The sequence below is a fragment of the Neodiprion pinetum genome, chromosome 7 (assembly GCF_021155775.2).
Source record: "Neodiprion pinetum isolate iyNeoPine1 chromosome 7, iyNeoPine1.2, whole genome shotgun sequence".
NCBI classification, from domain to species: domain Eukaryota; kingdom Metazoa; phylum Arthropoda; class Insecta; order Hymenoptera; family Diprionidae; genus Neodiprion; species Neodiprion pinetum.
In genome coordinates, this window is record NC_060238.1 from 24,185,200 (window position 1) to 24,204,465 (window position 19,266).

At 37.2% G+C, this 19,266-nt stretch overlaps 1 protein-coding gene and 1 long non-coding RNA gene across 9 annotated transcripts in view; one reads left to right on the forward strand and one right to left on the reverse strand.

Moving 5' to 3' along the window:
• Positions 1–19,266, reverse strand: part of LOC124223580 (dystrophin, isoforms A/C/F/G/H) — a 304,909-nt gene that overhangs the window by 27,919 nt on the left and 257,724 nt on the right. For all 8 annotated transcript variants that reach the window (XM_069137876.1, XM_069137878.1, XM_069137873.1 and 5 more), the window contains one exon: positions 16,869–17,035. In XM_069137876.1, the coding sequence (XP_068993977.1) occupies positions 16,869–17,035 (167 nt within the window). The remainder of the gene's footprint in view (positions 1–16,868; positions 17,036–19,266) is intronic.
• Positions 18,674–19,266, forward strand: part of LOC124223607 (uncharacterized) — a 41,349-nt gene continuing 40,756 nt past the window's right edge. The window contains exon 1 of the long non-coding RNA XR_006884334.1: positions 18,674–18,771. This is a non-coding gene — a long non-coding RNA (uncharacterized lncRNA). The remainder of the gene's footprint in view (positions 18,772–19,266) is intronic.

The window sequence follows — 19,266 nt, forward strand, 5'->3', positions numbered from 1 at the left end:
ATATTCTACCGCTTTGTCGCAGCGCACGTGCGCCACAATTTTCTGTTATACGTATCGCACGGTATAACACAATACAAATGGCTTAGGATTTAGGAGTGAAGCCGTGCGAAGGCCAGACCCGTGACCGTTGCACCCTCCCACGTATTAGTTTTCCATTCCCGTCTCTCTTTTTCATCCTTTTCCCCCCTTCCCTCCCTTCCCTTCTCATTTCCTTAATTTTGTTTTTTTTTCTTTTATTTCTTCTTTATTTTCAACTCCGAATCGACACCACGGATGCAAATATTGGAAATTTAATACGTGTCTATACAATAACGATTTGTTAATTTTATTTTTCTGTTTTATTTTTGTGACGGGGGTTTTTTTCCTGTGCGCTAATACATAACACACACACACACGCATATATCTAGATTTATATATGTATGAGTCTCGATGAAAGTTTCAAGTCTATAAGATCGATCCAAGATCGAACGATTTGATAAAAGTTGCGGTCTACTGCGGATTTCATTTTTCTTTTTTCTTTATTCGGTTATCTCTTCCTACCTCGAGAAAAACGATATTATTTTGCACTTTACGCATCATCATATCTATAATACAATGATAACGTCTCGTGTGCATACGTGTTTTTATTTCTTAAGAATGAATCCGAAAATCCATGGGTCAAAAAAATTGAAAAAAAAAAAGGATCAATACTTTCGCTCTCAACTCTGACGCATCTGTAAAACACGTATAATCTCAGCTTGAGAAGCGAGTCTCTTCTTCGCAATTTGTCCGATCGAATTTCTTAGCTGCATGTGTGACGAGGTAAAAATGTTGTAAAAAAATTTGCCACTTGAGTTTTTGTCCCGCGCAATTGTTAATTTTCCCGCTCTATTATCATTCCTTCCGGTCTTCACTTCCGGTTTCATTCTCGTATAACTGTATAAGACGAAGCGAGGCCCGCGCGAAGGATTCGTCGCAGAGACAAAGAATCAATTATTGGCGATGATGAGGAGAGACGCGTTGCGGTTTCACGAAGCCATGAATGAACGGAGACCTTTAATGCAATTAGGATTCAGGCGACGGATTCCTTTCCTCTTTCCGTTTTTTTCTTTCCTCTTAGTTTTCCCCTTTACCTCTCCCTCTTTTTCTTATTATTCTTCACGTATCCACCAACACACCGTGTGCAGCCTTTTTTAATACTCGAACGCTGCACAGCCGCTGCCTTTGTCTCATCTCTCGCCTCGCAACGCTCTATGCAAAGGACTGTGTGGGTTTCTTCTTCTTCCTCTTCCTCAAACCGAGGGGGTATTCACTCTTAGTGACTATCGGCTGACTAATGATTGCAATGATTTTAACCAATTTCAAAGTGATTGCAAGTGATTTAAATCGATTCAAGTGATTTCGAGCAATTTCAAGGAATTTCATACGATTTCAAGTCAATTCAATGAGATTTCAACTCATTTCAAGTGTTTTCGAACAATTTCGAGCGATTTCAAAGTGATTTAACAAGTCATTTCAAGCGATTTCAAACAATTTCAAGGGATTTCATACGACTTTATGCGATTTCCTATGAATTTAAAGTGATTAAAAATGATTTCAAATGATTTCGAGCACTTTCAAGAGTTTTCATACGACTTTATGTGATTTCAAGTGAACTCAAAGTGATTTCGAGTGCTTTCCCACGATTTCGCACGATGTCACGTTTTTACACGCGATTACAGGTATTTACGTGTAATTTGGAGTGATTTCAAGATATTTTAAAGTTACCGCTTTCCAAAGTGGTTTGCGATTTCAACAAGTGAATAAATATCCCCTCGCTTTCTACCGGGTCCAGAAATCCTGTTATACCACCTTATAAACTCCTCTGACGCAGACTTCGCCGATCCACGTTAGGTACATTTGCTGCTTACTTCTACCGCGGCTTAGGCTGGTACATCCAGACATGCGAGATTCTTCGAACGGTTATAGCTCTCGGGGACCGAAATAAACCGAACAAGCAACGTTCAAAGTCCTGGAATTTTCACCCTGACAGAGGAGTGTTTTTCCTTGCAACGAAGAACTCTTCGTAATTCGTGGGAGTCGGTGTGAGATAATTCACATTTTCAAAATACAGATCGCGATTTGAAGAAGTAAGCTTATTTGAAGAAAATAGCTTTCAATAGTAATTCCAGTATTTCATATGTTTGTATTCTCAAAGAGATATTCGTGGCTCACGTTCATTTTCTTCTTTTTATCGATCGTTGTATACAAATGATGATTTTTAAAACGTAATAACCTGTACCAATAATAATGATAATGATTATAACGATGACGACGCGATGATTAAAAACGCGTTTTAAACGGTTGAGTTCAATTTCACAACTGCAGGTTGGCGAATAATACCGCAGCGATTCTTACTTGCGAGCATCATTTTATTACAATATACTGCGTGTGTATAGGTATACATACATTCAATACATTATATATATATATATATATAATACATATTAAGTACAACCCAATGCAAATAATAAAAGAGAAGCAGCGTAACGTGACGTAAGGAAATTGCGACACACAAACTTGGATAATATATGGGTCAGATGTTTCATCTTTCATACTTGTACTTCAATACTTCAAACCGTGTCAGTCTGGGCAAAACTTTTATTATATATATCTTACACATTCTGTTGCTGCTGCTGCTGCTGCTGCTGCTGTCGGTGAAAGAACGCGATTTTTTTTCTTTTTTTATGCAAAGAGTAAAATAATGGGAAGAAAGAGGAATATTATCCTCATACGTTGAGTTTTTCACGTTTTCTAAATCGGTACTAATGTTACATAATATGAATACAGGTATACGTAAACTTTAAACGTGCGTCAGATGTCGTTGAAGAGTAATTATTTGAGGAGCAGAACGGAAAGATATAATGAGAATGAAAAATAGTTTGGGTATTGAAATTTTTTAAATAAAACAATTTATTCTCTATATTTTGGGAATCTGTTTCTCTCGTTTTTAAAATCGTACCCAGTCTTTGAAACGGGGGGCCCAACTTACCCGCAATTCGCGGTGTGTTGCTGGCGTAATTGCGTCGTGACGAGAATTTCGTAATTAACTGTAGGAGAAGGAGGAGGAGGAGGAGGAGGAAGGAGGGAGGAGGGAGGGTGGGTGTTGTGATGATCGAGCGATAATGCAGCCGTTAATTGTATACTCGGCGTTAGGCAAGCATTTCGCATTTCGCATAGTTGCGGTTGTGACGCGCGAAACTCGATGAAGGTTAGAAAGAAGAAGATGAAGAAGAAGAAAATAACGGAAAATATCGCGACGCCATTTCTGTCAATCAAAACTCCGAAGCCTTTCCCAAATTTAGGTAACGTAAACAGGATGAGATACACAAACCGACCCAAATACGCGATTATACATTCTCTTCACGAGATCATCGACGCATCTTTTTCGTTGACGGGTTGCATAATTGACCGCGACTGGTTCCGAGTAAATTGGGATGTTATTAGTTTTCTCATTAGGACTGAAGAACGAGGAGCCTGATCCGGACGTTGACGAGGAATTATTACTACACTGCAAACGTCGAGCGATGATGATGATTGCTTTCACCTCTGCGTGATTAACGGAGGAAAATCACGTCGCGGTCAACGAATTTACGAATTTACGAATTTCTTGCAAACACACGAATCGTTTCGTTTCACATGCTTAACTCACGATTCACGTTATCTTAACGTAAACAGATTTAGGCATATCAATAACTCGCTTATCGTTGATGCTGATAAACTTACCCCTCTACGCGTATACATGTTTTATATAAATTATGTCAAACTATAATAATTTATTGTCAGTCCAACCGAGATCATAGACGCGAGACCAGTTGCGTTCAACGGTGTTTTATTGCGAAGAAAAACGATGTTTTGGATTTTATTGTTTCGTTTTTCAGTCGACCACCCGCAATTTTCGTTTGAAGTTTCACGTGTTCCGTTCTTTTCTTTTTTTTCTTTTTTTTTTTGTAAAGAAAAATATCGTTTCCTTCTGTATACAGAATTAGATGGCGAGTATGTTACAAATGGTCTATATACGTATATACCTGGTTACGTAATTCTAGTTTTATGGAAAAACTAGATGGATTATTATGAAAGAAAATGGAAGTAGATTGTAATTCGACGAGTAGAAATTAAAATGTAAGAGAGAGAGAGAGAGAGAAAGAGAGGAAGAGACAAATTTTTTTTTCACTGATTACGTCCTACGAGACAAGCATCCTCTTTGTACATCGGTGATATGAGGAGGAGCGCGCGGTTTATAAAACAAATAGGTGTAAAACGAATGAAACAAGATTATAGAAAATAAAATAAAATAACATCAACTAGATTTATGAATATAATATACTATACTATACTATATATATATGTATATATGTACGAGGGAAGTTAATCACGGTTTATATAATTCTTACTAGTTTTATTTATTTGTTATTATTGTTATTATTATTATTATTATTATTATTATACCTGCGCGGTGCTTTTATAAACGTCTATCTGATAAATATGTATACGTAGGTATAATAATATCAATATACAATGTAAGTAACAAGACGTTCGAAACAATAATTAACAGTAATTTCTTTTTCATTCGTTATTTATGCGGAAAAAAAGCAGGAAATTTTTTTTTTCAATAATTCCAGCTTATTTTCTACGCGTCTTTTTTTCATCTACTTTCATCTTCTCGCGCCGCGTGCAATTTCCAAGTTTCGGAATCAAATTTCGCGCAACGGCGAGATTTTTTTTTTTTCCTTTTTGTCATCTTTTGCTTTATCTCTCGTTTCTCCAATTCCCGAGTGAAATATAATTTCAAGTTTCACTTTCTTTATATAACGGAGGAAACGGTCCCTATAATATAAAAATAAAATAAAATCTACTTGCTACATATTTTATCAGCTCGGATACTTTCTTATTTAAAGTACGTTAACAATATGTGCATAGTATCATATATATTGTATGTATTATACATGTATATATGTATAAAATTGTAATTCAAGACCGGAAAGAAAGGGTCTTTGAAGAAGTAGAGAAGAGCAGCATGAGACCAACAAAGATGTAAGAGACGCAGGGCTTTGCATAGCCTGATTTAAAATCTCCTAGGCACACACACACACACACACGTGGTTACACTTACACGCGCATGTCGGTGGTTTACGTACGTATATTCTATACGCTTACGTACCGTTTGCATACGGCGCGACATTTGCCCCCTTTCGAAAGTAAAAGCTTGGGGGATACGGTACCTTGGGTGTATAGCTGTGCCATGGTTGACGTATAAAACGTGTACGTACCTTATACGTGACACAGATCTCGTTCTGAGAATTAACGTTGCATGAAAAAATAATGAAAGAGGAAAAAATTCGTGCTTTGCTATATATTTATGTATTAGGGTGAGCCATAAAAAACTAACCTATCGAATCTATGGTCTTAAAAGGATCTATTTACTGAGAAAAAAATTCTCCCGTTTGGAAAAATTTTTACCTCACAATCAATTCTAAAAGGTTTCGCCGGCCGTTTGAAATTTCCCATATAAATAACACGAAAATAAATATTTTTTTCATTGGAAACGCTGTGAATATCGAACCGTTTGAATTAAAAAAAAAATTTCCAAGCATATACTTGCGTGCCGTGAAAGTCGAAGAAAAGCGAAAATTTAACATGCGATTAGATATTATACCTACATATGATATTTATACTCTATGGTGTAAATAAGAAGGTGAAACTGGGGAGAGAATTTGTTTATTGAAATGCGTGGATCGCAATTTACGGCTTGGTTTGTATAACCTTTTTCCACCATGTTTTATTCACCCGTCAAATTTTGAACCGGATATTGCGCAAAACGTTTCTGCTATATGTCACAATTATTATTGGTGATTAAACAGACGACGTTGTGCAGTGTTAAAATATCGTTAAACTATAAACAGGAATCAACGAAATCGAACGCTGACTGCACGGTCTCAACGATGATTTGTTTTTATACAGTTTCGTTTATTTTCCGATATATCGGTGAAGAAAGTGAAGAAAATAAAATCCACTGTTAGTTGTGAAGAATTTTTTTTCTTTTAAGATCGTTTTTTTTTATTTTTTTTTATTTTTTTCAAATGATGTGTTCAATTTCTTTTTCTTGGTTCCTCACGATCCGGTCATTTTCAGGCTATATAATTTATAATAATTGTTTTACCAGACTACCGCGTACGTAATATTTAGGCCTTAGGGTGTAACGACTGTAAAGGCACCTTCACCCCCTTATATAATTAACGTTTCATCGGGCGAAGGAATAATTCATAACTCAACGCTGGTAGACACGTGACAATCAAAGACATTCCTCTCTTTAAATAATGTACAGGGACGGTTGTATGTAGGCATAATATCCCAACTGGCAACGGCACCGGACGTCACTCCAAGTCAAATTTCTCGCAGATTGTCCAGCGTTAATGACACGTCAAATTACCTGAAATTTCCTGGTTTTCAAGACGAGGATCGACGTTTTTTTAGAACTCGTTTCACCCTAACTTTACTAACAAACTTACGTTTTTCGTGCAAATTAGACATCAGATGTTTCCATTGTAAGTTAAAATAGTCTGCAATTTTGCTTAAACTCTAATTAAATTAATTTTTCAATTATTCAACGAAAAAGAAGAAGGAAACAAAAAAAAAAAAAAATTAAAAAAAATTCCAAACCACGCAAAGAAATCGCAAGATTTAGATTTTTCGATTTTTCGAATACGGTATTGCAAAATATATCGCTGTAATCTTCACGTGTATTGTTTTACTTGCTTATTTGTTTATTTTATTTTTTTTTTTAATCTTAAATACACAAAATTAACGAATTGCAATATATGTATATAGATGCACGTAATGACGAAATCGTTTCGAAGTGTTTATACCACCTATCCGTCTATCGGTTGACACGTGAACATTGTGCATATATGTATATATATATATATATATATATATATATATATATATATGTTATAAATATACCACCTAATGTAAATTCAGAGCCGAACCTCCCTCGTGCAATATACACAGCTTATACACATTGCAGCAGCTATCCTCGATTCGAAACTCATGTATAATGTAGGATGAACGCGCGTCTATAGAGATCCCAGCTGGTTTATATCTATACGAACCTAGTCTCGGATACCTTTATACATATCGATTATATATATACCACCTATAATTTAATACCGATGCAGGATGTCTGTGCCGAGAAATTCGTATTTGAGTCTCAGCTGATGCAACGTATCGTCGTCGATATTGCGTTCCAGCCTCCGACAAGTTCAGAAAAAAAAAAAAAATAAATTGTAACGACGTGAGAAATTGAAATGTTGTTGGGTGAGATGTAAAAAAAGAAAAGAAAGAAAAAAGAAATAAAAACAATAACCCTAATTATCGTACTCGTGATATTTTTCTGTTTGAATCGAACGACATTCGTTTGGTCATAAAAAAAAAACAAAAAAGAAATACGTATTTGGTAAATTTAACAAGAAACCTCATCTGAACAACGAAGTTCGAACGTGGAAACGAAAGGTATATAAATACCGTAATAAATTAAACGGTCAGTTGAACTTGAAGAGAAGGAGCGGAACAGGCGCGGTGTCGTTTAGGTCTGGAGACCGTTTTAAACGTTTAAAGTGGTCGCATCCGTTTGTGCTAAGCACTTTTCGTATAAATTAGCTGTGAGAAACTTTCCCACCGTAAATTAGGCAATAATTATATAAACGGTCTAGCAGCGTCACGTGTTTCTAACGATCAGTTAGTTTTACCTATTCCACACCTTTTATTTCAAGGGTAATATGTGTAATTTGTTAATCTGGGGTCGGAGATGTTATGTCTGTGTGTGCGTATGCCTGTGACGGCGGCAATATTCGAATTACAAATTTTAAAAGTTCCGAAAGCGCCTGATTACGAATTATTTTGTCGCGAAACTTGAAGTAAATAAATCAAATATTTAAAAAAAAAAAAAACAACTAAGCTGCGAATGATCGGAAAGCCGATCGATCATAGTTTCGGAATTCAAGATTACCAAAATTCAAGTTACGATTGAACAAAGTTTCGAAAAATAAGGTTTCGACGGAGCGAAATCCGGATAATTAAAATATACGTTTAAAATGAGAAAAACGGAAAAATATCCAAAATCCAAAAACAGAGAAAAATCAAAGTACTGAAATTTCACCCAGCCAGAAATTTTAATTTAAATTACACGACTCGTTTTTTATTTTTTGCACACCGCGTGTCAATTAAATCAGAGAGTTTCGTTCGTTACAACTTTCATCGAATTATCTCCACTTTTATACATTACACATGCATACATATATTTTTTATTTACATGCACGCAATTAATCGTTTATTATTTATCGCGTAACGTTGAGTCAGGTCATATCCTTCGAAGAACGACACAGTGAAATGCTTCGTAATTTACGATGCGTGACTTATCAACGCGAGTAGTTTTAACACGAGTGAAAATAAACCGCGTCAAATGCGGCTAATGCGGTTAATTATCTTTTATTACTCCGAATCAGTACTAATTGTTATTTAAGAGCAAATTGACAAGATTATTCACGCTAATTCATACACGACCATGCTATGCGTGATGATGATGACGATGGTGATGATGATGATTCACGATGATAATGAACTTGAATTTTAATTTGACGTGGAAATTTTATTATACATTACGGGGTAAGAATTTTGTTAGCTGATTTATTTTATAATTTATCGAATAATTTCAGCAGTCGTTGATTCATTTGTTCAATCATTCGCTAGGTAAATTAATTGATCAATCGATTCATGAACCCCGTAATTAATCAACAGATTAAGTAATTTGTCCACAAATAACGAACGAGTCGCCAATTATATTAAACAGGGAAAAAATAAATTAACAAACTAATCGATTAATTTTTTTCTTCCATTTTATATCTCGGAATAGAAAATATTTTGCCGTTATTTATTTGGTCCGGTTTATCCTGGCGTTAGAGACGATCGTTCCTGCTGTAATAGATCGAGGCTCATTTTATACAATATCTGTTACAAATACCACAACAACGCTAGAAATTTACCGAGTAATTAAACAATCAGTACAGCGTAGCAAAAATAATTAATTGATTAATTGCAATTTCGTTTTAAAAACTTTGTAAACTGTTTCGAATTTCAACTAGAACAATCACGTTTTTATCACGCGGTATCGTTTCTTTCTTGTTCTTTTTTTACACTCTTTTCAAATAAATTGTTATTATTGTAGGTTAAGAGGTAAAACACAAGGAACGTAAGAAGATAAACCGAGTCCCGATCGGTGTTAATTAATTGTATTATAACATCAGTTTAGTGATAATAACGTAACTTAGACGCAACAACAAATTATTTGGTAAAGAAGTTAGACGGAGGTGGATAAGTTTTTCGTTTAGAAACAAGTAATTGTGTAAAGTGAGAAAAGTCGAATTGAATAGAAATTTGAAAAATATTTTTATTAACTCTTCAATTGTTTTGCCTGTAGCTTTTGAACCAAATGCTTGCTCACTTCCATCTTGGCCTTAAAACTTTCGTTTCTCAATAAAGAATCGATGAGAAAAATTTGAAGCCAATCGATTCGGATTATTCGTTCGGAAATTGGGTTTACACATTTTTTGAGAGGATTAAAAATCAAATTCGTGGTTAAAAAAAAAAAAAAACTAAAAACTTTACGAAAGACGTTCTTTTTTTGTACACTGTACACCATACTTAAAAATAAATAAAATCACCAATATATATATATATATATATATTACATACAGATTTTTTCAACCAATCAGTTTTGCCCGACGCGACGGTTGATTTGTCGATACGATCTCTGCCACGCGGTTTGTTTGCACTGTGTTTCTCGAGTACGGCTACATATGTATATATACACACACACACACATATATATATATATATATATACATATAATATTGTAATGCTGGAATCGCCTCGGGTAGCGAACCACCGCTGTCATATTAATAATTCATAAAATCTATCCAATCGCGCGATGGGCGGGGGGGGGGGGGGGGGGGGGGGGAGGTGAGGAGAGAGGAGGTTTAATCACGTGAAAGCAGAGAGGCAAAGGAACTAACTGATACCTGCGCAGGGTCGAGCTGTAGGATGTGGATTTGCGAAGTTGAAAATTCAAACCTCCTGAGTTATTTATTGAATCGTGTATAGACGATGAGTGAAAGTATCGGGCAGGTGGAAGCGAGGGCTTTATCGATAAGAAGAAAGTCACATCGTCGTTACGATATTTCACGATTACTCATATTTCATAACGGAGTGATTACGCGAGAGATTTACTTGACAAAGAATTTTACTTTGATTGACCGATTACTCGCGATATAATGTGTAATTTATCAGGATTGCAAAGAGATTTCTGTAATCGTAAATGATTTATTACGACTACGGATGATTACTAATGCGGAATTTTATTTTTATACTTATTATTTACGCGGTGCTATTTAGCTGTCAGGGAAATTTGGAAAATCGGGAATTGTCGGGGAATTTCGACTTCCTCGCTGGTCTACGATTCTTTGATGTGTAGAAAATTACTATACGCGAGAGTATTTAGTAGGGGGTTAGGGTGAAAAGGGACGGAAAATATGATTTTTGGGGGAATTTTAAGAATCGATGAATTGACGTTGAGCACTGTGTAAAATTTATGAAAAATATAAACAAGTACTAGAACCAGTTAATACTCTCAGATTGATGTTTCCACCTTCCATGTTTCGAAAGAATGGCTGATCTTTCTTTAGTTTCTTGAAATTTGAGTGTTTATTGCTATATTCGGTGATTGAGTTTAAGTAAAATTGAACTTAAAGAAAAATTTGACTATTTTAACTTACGATGGAAGCATCTGATGTCTAATTTGCATAAAAAAAACGCGAGTTTGTTAGTAGAGTTAGGTTTAAACGAGTCCTGAAAAAATGTCTATTCTCGTCTGGAAGACCGGGAAATATCAGGGAATTTGACGTGTCATTGACGAACGATATTGACAACACGACGATTCCTTGAGTGGAACACAGATGTATAAATTATTTTTCCATTAATTTTCGTATAAAATATACAAATCTATCTTTTCCATACACGCGTACCGAATGATTCTTTTTCTTCTTCTTCTTCTTCTTCATCTTCTTCTTCTCGTGCAATTAGTTAGATCCGCAATTACGCAGTGTGCAAATTTGCGTGGATTAAAATGAGGGTTGATGTATGAACGCAAAATCAGGGCAGGTTTAATCATTCAAAAGACCGTTGAATTATACATTCGTACGACGTGTAAGTTTCAAGTTTTGCAGCAGCGATTGCCGAGGTTAAATTTTTGCAGAATCTCGTTCCGTATGCAATTCATTCCGTCTCTGTCATACGGTCTACTGCCGCGGCATTTGGCACACCTATCCATCTATCCATCTATCCATCTATCCATCTATCCATCTATTTATCTATCTGTCTATTTATCTATCCATCCATTTATCTATTCATCCACCTGCGCAGCAGTCGAGCACTAAGTACATATATTCCCCTGATTGGGCTAGCCGGCAAACTTTGCCTATTTTGCATACCTAACAACCCTCTAGGTCCATAGAATCACGTTTCGGACTGCAGTCCATGCAGATCGAGATCATTGCGTCTTTCCTTGATTTTTTCATCATTTTTACTCAGCGATATTCGCGACACTTTGTGCATGGATCGGAGGGGCGGGGTTCAAGTTCCGAATTTGAAAAGTTCCGAAGAAGTCCAATTCCGAATTATTCGGTGGCGATACTTGAAGCGAAGAAATCAAACTTTGAAGAAACAACAAAGTTTCGAACGTTCGGAAATCCGGCGGATCAAAGTTCCGATATGTAAGATTTTTAAAATTCAAGTTACGATAGAGGAAAGTTTCGAAAAGTAAAGTTCGGAAAATTAAAATATATTCACACAGCGTACTTTACTCGAAGAGTGGGTGTAAAAAATGAGGAAAAACCGAAAATCGGAACTTTGATTTGTCCGAGTTACGCCATTTCGGAGATTTGCATTTCCGAGACTTTTCAAATTCGGTATTTGAACAAATAATTATCTTCGTATGAAAAATTTTGCTAGATAATATTTATTCCAAAGTTTCATCTCGTTATTATTTTTCACCGTTCCTTATTTCAAACTGCTTTCTTACAGCCACTTTCTCTCTCTCTCTCTCTCTTTCTCTCTCCCCGTTTCCGGTCAACGAAGTCACATCTGAAGTACGTCTCGTTCAAGTCCCGTTACTATTTATTTTTGTCTTCTTCCTCGTCCTCGTCTTCTTCTTCTTCTTCTTCTTCTTCTTCTTGTTCTCCTTCTCCTTCTTCTTTTTTCCATTTTCTCTTCCATCGAGTGCGTCGCACTCGCCTCGACGAGGCGCAAACGTAGAAAGAAAATGCGCCGCGCTGCACTTGCGAACGTCCATTGGACCCTCATATTACCATTGGACATGTATTATATACGCCCGACGGACATTGAAAGTAATTGATAGATCACCTTTACGATCGCGTCTGGAAGGATATTTGTATACCTTATACGTGTTGTCTATAACCGTGCTTGTAAAACTGCCTCATCCTACGCAAGGCTCTAGAGGCTCGTATGTGAAAATAAACTTTACAAACGTGCCTATGTGATAAACTTTAATATATATATACATAAACATTATACTCGACGTTATCAAAATACAAGCAGAGTATATAAGGCAGTTATTATACGGCGCAAATGTTCTGCACTCTCTGAATTATATGAAAGGGATATATTATATACGAGGTATGCTATGCGGGGAGAAAATACAAGAGAGAGAGAGAGAGAGTGAGAGTGATTAAGAATTACACGTAGAACGATTTGTTTCGAATAAATATTATTCAACGTTATTTTTTCGGCATTGAAAATAAAGAACAAAATGAGGGCGAAGAACAAAAATTTCCAAAATCTTGTGAATGAAACGCTGGTGATTTTTTTTTTTTTAGGTTTTCTTTCTTTCATTTCAAAGTTTCAGTTTCATTTTAAAAAGAGTTGTCCAGGCCTAAACCGGCATATCCGATGAGGTTGGATGAACGATACGACGGTGATGGTGGTGGTGGTGGTGGTGTATGCAGATTTTCGTTTAAATCGTATAATTTCAACGATATTATACAGCGCGGCACAGCTTGAGAAGAATGGAAAAATTCGGAGCGGTGTTGTGCTTTTTTCTTTCTTTTTTTTCCATCTCTTCTCTCCGTCTTCTTTCTTCTTTTGCTTCAATTTTTTCATATCCTGAATTTTCTTACTCTTTCGCCCAGGCTCGATCAATCGAAAGGATGGATATTATACGTATAAATGCGCGCGTACAAGCGAAAGAGAAATACAAGAATATGAAAGAATATTTTCGTAACACCATACGGATTAGGTTTAACGGTGATTTTATTATTATTGTTATTAATATTATTATCACGGTTAGAAATGAAACGAAAATTGTGGAAGAGAAAGGAAATGCATCGCACATCCGTCATTCAAAGCCATTTTTCGTGGTAATTGCGTTTGAATATTTTCAAAGGCGTTATACGGTGTAATAAAGACGACGATGTTTCTTTCACTTCCGTTATTGTCATGAAATCTCTTCCTGTTCTTCTACATGTAACACTTCTCAACGTCACAACCGCGAGTAACTACGATTTTTGAACCATCGCATGTAACATATCACTTTATATTCTCTTGCAGCAACGTCGGGGATACCTTTTGCATTCTTCTGAATGTCTCTTTTTCTCTCGAAAGAGTCAGAGGAATAGCTAGTGTGATGTACCGTTGTAGGTGGTTTTGTATTTATACCCACTTTACGGGAGAAACTGAACCCGCAACATTTGTTTGACGCGTCGGAGGAAATGGTCGTAGCTTGACAATCGGTACAATTTTATCTTGAATTACCGCCGCTATGTGGTATATACGCATATGTCCATATAGGTATAGATTACATATGTGTATATATATGTATATATATATATAGGTATAACATAGACCAGAGATGGACCTAGAAAGAAAAAAAAAAAAAAAACAACCCTCGTCTTCGATATCTTCTTTGATCGGACAGAATTGAGCCGTGGCTTAAGCCGTACGTCTGTAACCACACACACACATATATATATATATATATATATATATATATATATATATATATAGTATACTACAACCATATACGATGTATATATATATACACATAGCTCTGGGCGACAGGGTGAAGAACAATTGTGTCTATGACGATCAAGAAGATCGGAGAGTGCCGGTAAAACACGTAGATCTCGAAGAAATCTTTCTTCCTCCCTCGTATATGCGCGAACATATACCTATATTTATACATGGACGATACGTGTATATATATATGTATGTATCTATGTATGTACATATATACTAGGATTCTTTTTAGATTGTGGCTTAGCACCTCTGGGGCGTTTTGTTTGAGATGTGATCTCTCCTCTCATCTCCTCTCCTCTCCTCTTCTACACATATCTTATATCTTCTCTTTTTTAGCCTGTTGTACGTTTATGGCCAAGAGTATGTACACACATTGTGCCTGGTTACACGAAAGGCTCGTTTCAGGAAATCTATCCCTCTCTCTTTCGTTGGCCACGAGATTTGGTTTCGTTTTTTTTTGAAGAACAGATCGTATTATACAGCCATTCGATGGAACATGCTCAATTTTTTTTATTTTCTTGTACCGAAATGCGAATTAATATCGTGAATACGATATATACACATATACGAGTGTTTCTCGGATTTTATCGGGATTCTTATCCTCTTGTATTCATAGTCTGATGTTATTTTAAATCGAATTATAAAATAGAACAAAGGAAATTAACTTATGCTTCTGAAGCTCGAACATATTCACGAACAAAAGATGTGTTAGATAAATATTTAAAAGAACTTTTTCAATTCACGATCAGATCTCTGGTGTGTTTATTCTTGCTTGTATAGATAGTCTGTGTAAAACTTCACAAGATCTATTTTCTTCTGATCGTGAGATATTTCTTTGGCGTGCAACACGCCGACGGCTTCCAGATGCGCTTTTGGATCACAGAATTTTTAACGTTATTAAAAACAGCTGGGTATGAATATTCAATCTCGGTATTTCCGTTGTGTCTACTGTGATGCGTTAGTACCGATAAACGTCGAAGAAACATTTTCTACTTTCGTATCTTTGTATAAAAATATTTGCGTCGAACGAAAAGTTTCCAAAGACCGTAAGGACGATCGTAAAGATCGTAAGGACGAACGCATTGTCGAATGAAATAATTTTTACGCGGCTGTAACAAGAGATCGGGGAAAGTGTTACGAACACAGCCTGGAATCGGATGACATTCCGGATCCTGAGCATCGATAAGAAAAATAAAAAATATCGCGAATCGTCTATACATCACGATACAGTCGTGTCGTCCTTTTTGTTTTAGCTTTAAGGGGTGAGAGATTCGAGTTCAGTCCTGCGAAGAGGTCGAGAAGTAATTTCTGTAAATGGGAGGAGAGAGAGAGAGGCGATAAAGAGAATCGTTTCCACAAATACGAGAGTTGGAAGTGATGCGCGGTCGGTTAAGAGTGAAGTGCGATGTGTGTCTACCCGCAAATGCAACTAGCCGGGGGTGAAAAAGGGCGAAAATTGAGCCGTGAGGGAAAGCGGTCTCGTTGTTTTCCCCCCTTTTCCACCTTCCTTTCGTTTTTACTATGAACGTCGAGTTGTAATTTCGCCTGTTCACGCCTCGGATATATTCGCTGTTCGTACACGGACAGGTGACAATGAGAGAGAACCGCACGACGAATAATGCGGGCCGTTTGCAGGGTGAGGATCAAAATCCCGAAATACCGAAAAGTCGACTGATCGAAAATCCGAAACTTTCGAGATACGAATTTTAAAGTAACGAGTGATCAGGGGAATTGAAATTGGGATTTTCGATAAATCACACAGTGGAATAATTTATTTTCACAAAGTTTATTTAATCGAACGATCCTTTAAGCCGGAAAAGCATTTTCAGAACAGTCGGCATTAGGAATGAAAGAAAGCACGAGATGTGAAAGGATGGAAATTACAAAATTGAAAGCTGCTGGTACTTCGAACAGTTCAGAAAAAGAAAACAATTATTTGTCGAAAATCAAAGTTCAGAAGGAGAAAAATCTCGATCCGAAAATTGCGAAGGGATCAGAATCCCGAAAGGACGAAATACCGAATCTCCCGAGAATTTGGAATTTGTGAAATTGGTCAACTCGATGCTAGTTTTATCAAGATTGTCTCATTTCATCGGACAATCGTCCGTGTCGTCAAAGAAAAAAAGATCGTCAAGGAACAGGCAACATATTTTTAATAACATTTAAACGGTACGTCTTTTTTCCCGTACGTTCAATTTATTCAAGACATTATTATATTAAATCGTGTTCCACATTCGCGTCACTTCACTAGCGTGTTGCCATCTATTGGCTGCAGCTTGTCACGTTGGAAAGAATAAATGTATTTCCGACGTCTCGCCACCTTTCGATATTTCGTCCATTCTGCCTCGGTGGATTTCGGAATTTTGACCCGTCGAGTCTTTGGTCAGTAGTTATCGATAAATTCGGATTCGTAAATTTTGGAAAAAGGCACGAACCTGACATTTGAAAAGTCGCCTTCTTTTCCAAAAAGAAAGAATTTCGGTTTAAATTGATTTATAAATTTTTATTTCACTAATAGACGACTTTTAGTATTTACGGTCTTTCTACCTTTTTAACTGCCGGTAATTTGACTTTCGACATTTTGCCTCGTCGAATTTTTCGTCTTTCGTATTTTTATACCCCACCCCGTTTGCACACACACACACACACACACACATAGTTGGACCGATCTTGAGGGTAATGTTTAATTCATGGGGGATACTCACGTTGGTTGTATCGTCGAGCTTTCGCTTCCAAGCGTCGCTACGTTCGATCAAGGCATTCCATTGCTCCGATAGTTTGTTAACTTCTCTTCGTATGCTTCTGGTCAGTTCCCTGGCTTGTTCCTCGACACTTCGATAGCCGCGTGAATCACCGTCAAGCTCTCTTCCGGCTGAAATAAAACAAGGATCACGATCAAATCATAGGAACGAAATCTCGTTTTTCGCTTTCGTCGTATATACTTCCGAGTAGATGGTTTTTGTTCATTATTATTTTTTATTTTATTATCTTTACCACAAATCGACGATTCTGGATGGTCGGTACTCTTCGAAAAAAAAAAATAATAATACAAATGGCTAGTTTAATCGGGATGATAAATTTCCTCTGAAAGGATCCTAAACGGACTGCTCGAATTGAGGGAAATCGAATGTTGTTCGAACCGTTCCAAGTGGAGAGAGAGAGAGACGGCGGTCGGTGCTGATTACTAAATACTAATAACCGAGAGGCATCTGGTTTTCATCAGGCTAATGAAACCGGAATGCTGCACGATTCGCGTGGGTTATACGCGATATATTGCCCGTAGCAAAATACCCGGGTGGCGCAGCAAAAGTCCTGACAGTCGATCGGGAATGGATTCTGCAAATCGGACGGATATAGATATAATATCAGTTCGTTTCGTGCAACCGAACCGGTTGATTTTTTTCGCCTATCGAAAACCGCCTTCCGTACCTACATGGTATATATGTGTGTACGTGTTTTGCGAGTGGGAAGAGGATCGGGGGTGTGGCGATCAGGCGCATAGCTACGCACAGTGATCATAAATCAACATAACGTAAAGCAGATAGCCGGTACCTGGACGAGCCGAAGGTACGAGAGAGAAAGAAAAAGAGAGAGAGAGAGAGAGAGAGATCGAGGGAGGGGGAGTTTTCGATGCCGAACAACAACATATACATGAATAACTATAACTGCGTGTAACAGAGTACGAGCGGAAAAAGGAGAAGCGTTTCTGATACCGTTCTTGATTCATGAGACAATTAATTCAACGACGATAATGGATCGCCACCTCCTCGACCGGAACGTTATATCGAGATCTGTGTATGGAAACTCCGTTGTAACTATAACCAGTGCAGGACTCGAACGTGTTTAATCCGTCGAGCAAATACACCCGTTCTCTTCAGATACGCTGATTTCGAAAAACCATTCATCATCGTCCATACGGCTTTAGAGATTTTTGTGATTTATTATCGAATTTTGCTATTTTTACGCTTGGAGATTTGAAAAATCTGACGTTATGGTTTTGAAAGACTTTCGAAATAACACGATTCAATTAAATTCAAATCACAGTTATTGCAACTTGGTTTAGAGTTTTGAAAACTTTGGTTACTGCAGCAAGCAAACAGATTTCAGCAATTCTGTGAAAACTGTTTAATCGTTCGGTTACGGTGCTTCTGAACACAGAGTGAAGTTTGGTAATCGTAACAATCGTATCTCTCGAACTCCTCTCTGGTAACTGAGATTTTTTACTTGAAAAATTTTTCTAGCCGTGGCTAGAATCCTACAGCGACTATCCTCTTTATCGTCCGCTAGACGAGGAAACGGGACCGCGATGATGGCGTATCTGTATCAATATATGCGGTATTCGTACACCCACCTAGGCCAACATCAGCGTTACACAAAGAGGCTTCTGTTCCGGTGTATAACCTAGTAGCCGATGCTCGGCTTGCGGCTTTATCCGTTATGGTTATATATGGTATAAGTTTTAGCTAGTTTAACACCGTCTCAGATCATACAACCGAACATTTGTGGTTTCAGGACTTGGGATTACATACAACGGCCTGGAAATTGCAGTTGTTGTCGTTTGCGATTGAGGACAAAAATTCTGCACGGTTCAACAAACGACGCAGTGTGGTAAGTCAGAGATGCGTGCTAATCATTTTTATGTCTGTAGATAGAAATTTTGAGATTTTTTGACGAAAATTTATTCCTTTGAACTCGGGAACTCGGGAACTGCAGAAAAAACGTTAGGGACAAAATTCACCGTCAATATTTATTTACATTTCGAAAAGTGAGAAAAATAAATTTACCCCCCCCCCCCCCCCCCCCCGTCGGGAGGCGAAAGTCGCCTTGAGAGAGGTCGGAATAGGTGCAAGTATTTCATTCGGAATGTCGGGATCAGGTACAGAGGACGTGCCTTACAAACAGATGAAAACTGTTGAATGGCTTGGTTTAGCGATGGTCCGCACGTTCGTTTGATTCAATCGTGTAATACCTTCGCTACATGTGAGGCTTTTCCCAGAATCTGAGCTATACACGACGGAACTTTGCTTAGCTGTGTGATTCGCGGTGGACGGTCAGAAATTCACTCCGTAGAGTGAACCGATCGTTGTGAAAAATGATTTGAAA